General features: G+C 51.1%; 1 protein-coding gene across 1 annotated transcript; it reads right to left on the reverse strand.

Annotated features, from left to right (window-relative positions):
• Window positions 1-5: 5 nt before the first annotated feature.
• LOC129673831 (putative pleckstrin homology domain-containing family M member 1P) lies at window positions 6-7,532 on the reverse strand (the record flags this gene model as incomplete). The annotated part of the gene is made up of 3 exons (XM_055603649.1): window positions 6-204; window positions 3,822-4,015; window positions 7,206-7,532. Coding segments are annotated over 3 exons (720 nt in total), but the record flags the coding sequence as incomplete, so codon positions are not given.
• Window positions 7,533-7,852: the final 320 nt, after the last annotated feature.

The raw sequence follows: 7,852 nt of genomic DNA on the forward strand, positions 1-7,852 counted from the left end.
AGGCTATTCCGAAGGGTGAACTGCTGAAGACTGCTACAGGGTCCGAGTGAATTACAGGTGCAACTTCTCTGTGATTTCTTCAGGATTAAGAACCTTCTAGTGAGTCCAAGATTTAGGGGTGGGGAGCACAGCACGCTCACCTGCTGGAGGTCCGCAACACTGAATTTGTGAGGGGACTCCAAGAGATAGGTCCTGTGGCTCAGCCTGAAAAGACAACACAAGCACTTCCTTAGAAGGGCTTCCACGGTCAGGACTCCGGTTTCTGGTTTTCTTCTCCCCAGCCTTGCCCACCAGCCAGCAACACAGGTCTGGGTTACCCGGCAGGCCAAGGGCTCCCGCCCAAGCTCCCTGGAACACTGGTTAGCCCCCAGTGCCTGGGGCAAGCCAAGGAACCCTCAACCTCAGGCAGCCTCCTGTTGAGACATGGGTTGTTTTGAGGGTTAAATAATCCACTGAACTCATCAGGACACCGTAATCACATGACTAACGAGCCATGGGCATGAGGGTGATGTGCGCTGACACTTGGTACCAGGAACTGGGCTAAGTATCTAGTCTTTGCGGTAATCCTGTGAAGCCGGTCCAGATTTTAACTCCCATCTTGAGAAGACAGGAAACACAGGTTAAATGACTTGCCTGAGGTCACAGAGTTAAGAATCTGAGCTATAGCTTGAGCATAGGAGTCTGGCCTGTATCTGTATCCCTATCCCCCCACACTGAGTCAGTGCCACCATTAGAACAGTTCTGGGGACAGAAAAACATGGATGTAGTTGCTGCCCCACAACCACCCATCCCTCCACCCCTACCCAGTCATGGTCAAGAATCTAGTTTCCCTGATCTGAGAGAGGAACTGATTCATACTCTAGGCAAAGCAGATCTTATTTCAGGGTTGAGGAGCAAAAGATGAAGACAGGACAACAGCCCTGCCCAGGGCCAGTGGCAGGGACCCTGGGTCACATCCTCAGGGATGGAGAGAAAACACTTGGAGAAAATCCCTGGCACAGAACCTGACTGACCACCTGTGTGGATACTAATGTGAGGGGAAGTGTGGGGTCTTGTCTGGACACTCGGGACATCTAGGGACAGGACAGTGTCAGGCACCTGGGATACTGGCCATGCCCTACCAACCGCCTTAGTTCTGATTCCCCTCGGAACCCAATCTGGAGCTAGAATGGTGAAACTTACACAGCCAAGCTGGCTACATTGTACTGTGTGGCTGAGGACTCCAATTTGCCCCCAGTGAGTCTCTAGCTTTCTGGGAACAGGAAGCTGCCATTTACAGCCAGGAAAACGGGGGTGGGGGTACAAAGACTGTCCCTAGTTGGCAGGAAGGGTGGGGCTGGTTTGATGGATATTTTTCCCTGTCATCTTTCCTCTGTCCGGTCATAGGAGCCAGCAGGCCCAGGGCCTGCCTTGGGAGCCATTGTACCCTTGGCCTGTCATTCTCAGTGTGGCCTTGCAACTGATTTTTCTGTAAGACTTGGTCAAGGGCATACAGAGAGATGGGCACAGATTGGCCTGGGCCCCCGTTTCCCTACCTATACAACGAGGAGACCCCTCTCAGTGCTCTGAAACAAAGGTAACTGAAACCAAGGGAGTCTACCAAGGCCAGGTGATCTGGGAGACTTGCCTGGGTGGCCAGCGTTTTTTACCTGTTTCATCTAAGCCCCATGCTTCTCTGGCCAGCCTTCCTACATTAACTTCCTGGGGCCTTCCCGGCTTCCTGGCCTTCCTAAGGTCCTACTAGGCTGCCTTGGGAACCCTTCCTCAGGACAGTGAGCCCTTCATGTGGCCCTCAGCACAACTCAGGAAGACCATATAACCAAGACCAGTGGTCCATCTTATGGATGGGTAAATAAGCTCCGGGCACAAACAATACTTCCTGGAGCCATGCAGTGGTCTAGGTCAGGCAGGAGCTGCTCCCACACTTTCTCTTGCTCTGTGTTCCTCTAAAAGGGAATTTCTGGGGGAAAGAGTGCTTGCTGCACAGAAATGAGGGCTTGAGTTAGGCTCTCAGTACCGATGTAAAATTGCTGGGTGTGGCTGCAATCCCAGCACTGTGAGGGACAAAGATAGGAGGGGCACTGGGACGCACTGGCCAACCAGTCTAGCCAAGGAATGGCAAGCTCTGGGTCCAGTGAAAGACTGTTTCCAATGAGTAAGTCAGTCAGTGAGCAGGACAATCCTTTGGCCTCTTCACTCATGTTCATGGGCCTGTCACATATATCATACACACACACACACACACACACAAATAACATTTAAGTAAGATAGGAGTTCCACAGGCCTGTTTTATAGTTTTGTAGGCCTGTGCCAAGGTGAGGATAGTAGTCAGGGAGATGGAGACGGCTGCCTGAGCACCGACCAAAGGCTGCTTGGAAACAAATCAGCAGATAAGAAGAGCAAATGGGGCAGCACCCAGAAGCCACACCATAGTCACCCATCTACACAGATCTTCAGGCCTCCAGAGAGGCCAGTGGACTTTTCTCCCACACAGAGATTTTACTCTGGGGGGGAACACAAATTCTTTGGAGCTCTGGCCCATGGAATCTCTGAAAGGAAAAAAAATGGGTCAGCTTCATGGGAAAAGGAGACCCAGGTACTGGGCTGATATTAGGTGGCAGAGTCCCGAAAAGGCTGTCTGTTCTTCTAGGCCTATGGAAGGAGGTAAAACTCTGGGGGCTCACTGGCTGTTCGGGGCAGAACAGGGCCAGCATTCCCCTCTGCCCTACCCAAGAGCCAGGGTACCATCACTGGACACACCTACCCTCAAGGCACAGTGCAGGCCACCTCTGGGAGAATTGAAGTATGCCTGGGCCTGGGGAGACATGCTCAAAAAGTGTTCCCTGTGCTAGCTCCTAGGGAAGGACAGTCTGTAGGCACCTCTGGTCTCCAGAGATCCAGCAAAGCAGATAGGAAATCCATACTGGGCAATGCATCTTCAGGCCTGCCCTCCTGAAGGCCCCCAGAGAGAACTGCCTCTCAAGAACCATATCTTTGGCCATGAGTGTAGGGCCTGGTGGTGCATGAGGCAGTCACAGAGAGTCACAGAGAGTAAGACTATCCTCAGGTCCAAGTCACCCCCCATCCCTTGAGTACCAGAGGACTCAGGCTCTGAATAGCAAGGAATTTCTAGAGGGGTCTCCCGAGTGCTGCCAATTGCACATGCTGTACATGATCTGGAGAGAATGCTGCCAAGGATAACAGCAAGTAACCAAGGGATGTGCCAGGCTAGCCTCCTTCTGTTCTGCCCTTCACCACGCTGCCTACTTCCTTTTCTTTTTTGGCCAAAGCGCACTCTCCTTGAGCTTTCCATGGACATGCATGCCACTCCTTTGCCAACCCTCTTCCTCTCCTCCTTCCCTCTTCAACTTCTGTTTACTTTTCAGGTCTCATTTCAGGAGTTGCTCCCTTCAGGAAGTCTTCCTGATGTGTCTTCCTGCCCTCAGGTCAGATGTGTCTCCTCTGTACATCTGGAGCATTCTTCCTCTCCCCCACATTCTGCCCCTGGTTGGAGGTGCTGGGGCTCACCTGCCTCCCACCAGATCAGTGGCTTCCTGAAGGGAGGCCTTGGGTCTGCCTCACTCAGTACAGTATTCACCTGTTTCTCCAGGCGCTTGGAACAGGTGTTCTCAATACACTTTTGTTAGACAAATGAATGACCATATGGATGAACAAGACCACAAGCTACCTTCAAAGGATGCAGTGATTTCCCGGCCCAGTGGGAAGTTCCCAGCTTAGCTGTGGCATCTCCCAAGTGCACACACTGTCAGGCTTTGGCTAGTGTGTGCTCACATGTGCGAGCGCACATGGAGAGTGCTCACCTTTTGCTCAGCTCCTTCAGGGCGCCACTTCGGCACAGGCCCAGGTAGTCCCCCAGAAGTTTCAGCTGCTCCCGGCTCCTGCCAATGAGGTGCATGCGTTCCACGTGCTCATACAGGGAGGCGTTCACCAGCTGCAGGTTGATAAGGGGCTGGGCCCGGATCTGTGCCAGGAACTTCAGGGCCTGCCGGCAGACCTGGGAAAATCCACGAAGCCCTCGCCTGTTCAGCCAAGGCCTCTGGCTGGATGCTGTGTTCCCTAGTCCAAACCTGCATGCGGCCCACCCACACTGAGTGGGACTTTCTTCAAGTTACGGACCAGGCAATAACGTCAGAGAACTGAGGTCACTTGACCAAGATCACACAGCTCAGGGGATGGTCAAGTCAATATCCAAAACCAGTCTGACTCTCAAACCCTGTTGTGTGAGTCTGACCATGCTGAGACAAGGAAGGGATCCCCTCTCTGTGGGCCTCACAGACTTTTCCCACACTTTCCTGTCCTCCCAGCCCCCCTTTCCTGCCTACAGGAAACATGCTGTCCCCTGCGCTCTAACTCAGGAACCAGGTGACTCCGCTGCCATCAAGTTCCAGCTACAGGAAGCTACTGAACAGACAGAGCTCCATGACATTCCCAAGTGCCCTCAGCTCTTGCCAGCACTTCAGGACAGCCTAACAGGTCTCAAGTGCCAGCACTTTCCACTCTAGAGCTGAGTGATCCCTCTGTATTCTCTCATCCTCAAGGCCATCCTCAGCGAGAAGTGGCAGTGCCTGTCGCATAGATGAGGGAAATAGCCTCAGAGAAGCTAAATTGGCTTATCTAACTAGCCTGTGGATGGCAGAGGCCTGAAGGCATGGTCTCTCCACATGGAGCTGCCATAAACTCTCTTCCCTGTGGTAAGGTTTGCTTCAGGAAAATCAAAACACACTTCATGACATTATTTCAAGTTTAGACTAAAAGACATAAGCTTTGGCACCGGGCCTGGCATACTGCACACCCTCAGTAAATGGGAGCTGCTGGCACTCCAGTGGAAGAGCCTACCCTCGTCCCATTGGTCCCTGAAGGTCAGGGAATGTATAATGGGATCCCCAGGAGAGCTGCCCCTATACTTGGGGACAGAAGAGACCTCTGACCTCCTCTCTCCCAACAGCCAGCAGCTATCACCTTCACCCCAGCATAGATAATTTCATTTCCCATGTGCCAGAGCTCTGAGGTAACAGCCCCCAAGCCTGAGCAAAGCCCAATGGCTAACTCTGGTGGCTGTGGTCAATGCTACTCTCTAGGCTGAGCTCAGCTCTCCCCACAACTCCGCCTCTGGCCCTAGGTGAGGCTTAGTTGTAACAACCTGCAGCAATGTGTGCTGCTCCAGCTCTGCCACGGGGCTTCATGCTCCCTAGAGGCTGTTCGTATCCTGCGGGCATGAAAGAGCCAGGCAAAAGCAGAAACTTGGTCCTGGGCTGATGTTCTGCCAGGTGCCAGCTGGATCTCAATGCAAGTGGGTCAGCCAGCGCAATAGCAGCGAACAATGGAGTCCTAGATCCTTGGGCCAACTGCCTTCTGTTTTGAATTTTCCTGTCTTTCCCAAGCCAGTGACTGGTGAGGAAGGAGTGGCTATTTCCTGGTCCCAGAAGCACCTAGAACAGGACTGCAATGTCCCAGTGAGGGAAACGATGATGCATAAAGACTACAGCAGTGAATGAGGAGCTCCACAGAGGTATCAGGCTAGGAGAGCTGTCTTACTGTTAAAGGACTCCTTGCATCTTTGTGTTTTGAGGTTTACTCTCCTCTGCATGGCTGAATACTTAATGCAGGGGTGGAGACCAGGAGATAAACTGCCTCAGAGTCACTATTCCTACACTGTGGAGCACATTCAAAGCCAAGACTCTGCAGTCTTAGGCTCTGACAAGCAAACAGCCTTGTGTTTCTGTTTTCCAGGAAGGAAAGGTACTGTTGACAGGCACTATGAGGTACCACAAGCAAGCAATCTCCTTCAGAAGTATTTTATACATAATAAAGGTGCCCGAGGGCCATCAAGAGGGCTCAGGAGAGGCCCATGGTGGTGGCACACGCCTTTAGCCCTAGCACTGGGGAGGCAGAGGCAGGCAGATCTCTGTGAGTTTGAGGTCAGCCTGGTCTACAGAATGAGTTCAAGGACAGCCAGGGCTGCACAGAGAAATTGGAAAACTAAAACCAAAAACCCAAAACCAAAACCATCCAAACAAAAAAAGATGGCTCAGAAGGTAAGGTCTCTGCCTCCAAGCCTGATGAACCAGTTCAATCCCCAGGACACACATGGCGGAAGAGAACAGACTCACATACTGTGCATATGCATACACATTAACATAATTAATAATAAAAGTATCCAATATAGAATATTAAGTAAACAAAATGCCCAGATGCTTATGTAAACAAGTACACAGGAAAGGCTATCTCCCAAAATACTCTAAAAATTAGCATTGCCATTTTACAGCTGAAACACTGAATAGTGTTAAAAACTGAATAGCGACCTCCCCTATCAGTGGACTAGGAAAGGGGGAGAAGAGGGAGGAAGGGCGGGACTGGGAGGAGAGAGGAGACGAGGGAGGGGGCCACAGCTGGGATACAAAGCAAATAAATTGTAATAAATTTAAAAAAATCCTCAATAGTGGTTATCTTCAGTAATGACACCCAATTTTGACCTGTCTTTGGGCTTCTCTAAGCTGTAGGTGTCAAGCAATAACCACACTGTATGACCTAGAAAAATACTTTCCCTTTCCTGTTGCAGCGAAGTGCAGCTGGCCCTAGAGAATCATAACAAGCAAGGTCGACTATCTAAGGGCTGCAGCTTGCTGGCTGGCCCATTTGGCTACGCAGCCATCTGTATGTCAGTCCATCCATCCATTAGTGTATCAAACCTATTCCACCCTGACTTTCCCCCTGACCAAACCCTCCCTTTTAAAAAAGATTTGTTTCTTATTTAAAACAGCATTCTGGCTGCATATGTTCCTGCACACAAGGGGGACCAGATCTCACGATAGATGGTCATGAGCCACCATGTGGATGATGGGAGTTGAACTCAGGACTTTTGGAAGAACAACCAGTGTTCTTAACCTCCGAGCCATCTCTCCAGCCCGCCCTGACCAACCTTACTGCCAGTGTCTTGAACAGCTCTGCTGCTATGTTAGTTCCAAAGTACTGTCCTCAGGTGGCCACTGGGAACCAAGGCAGAGTTCAAGGGCTGCAGATAGGCACCAAACTTTCAGACCCACATTTCAGGGCCTGAACTGGTGATCCGGGCTTCCCTATAGCCAAAGTTCTCCAAATAGACCAACAGCAGCAGCCTAGGGGAGAATGTCCCTCCATCAGTGAGCAGCTCTGTGTGGCCAGGGCAGCCTGGCCTACGGACTTACCGGTCGCTTGGTGAGGTCCCAGTTGTGGATGACCCTGGCTGGAATCACTGAGGCATCGTCTTGGTGGCAGAAGTCACAGTAATACAGGCCAGAGAAGGCACAGAGCTTGGGTCGTATGAAGGAGAAGCCGATCTGCCGGGAGCAGCCTACGGAAATGGATGGTTGAGGAGTGAAGAGTGGGGACAGAGTCAGCTTTATGCAATATGGAATCTTCTGTAGTGGGAAGCTGCTGATGTCAGCTTCACGTAATAGGAAGTCTGCTGGAGTGGGAAAGACCTGAATGTCAGCTTCATGTAGCACGGAATCTGCTCTAGTGGGAAAGGCTTGCTAATATAAAGGTAACAATCAACAATGGGCTGGCAAGATGGTCAAAAAGGCACTTGCCACCAAGCCTCATGACTTAAGTTTGAGTTTGATCCCTGGAACTCATATGGTAGAAGAACAGAACTAATTCCTCTGACCTCCTCTCTCTCTCTCTCAATAAATACAGATATAATTTTTTAATCACTCATCAAAACTGTCTTTGTTGTTTTTTTTGAGACAGGGTCTTACTATGTGGAATTGGCTGGTCTTGAACTCAGAGAGCTCTGCCTGTTTTCTGCCTCCCAAGTGCTGGGATCAAAGGTCTGAACTGTGCGCACCACCAC

This window comes from Psammomys obesus, unplaced genomic scaffold, assembly GCF_907164565.1.
Source record: "Psammomys obesus unplaced genomic scaffold, mPsaObe1.curated_primary_1811, whole genome shotgun sequence".
Lineage (NCBI taxonomy): Eukaryota > Metazoa > Chordata > Mammalia > Rodentia > Muridae > Psammomys > Psammomys obesus.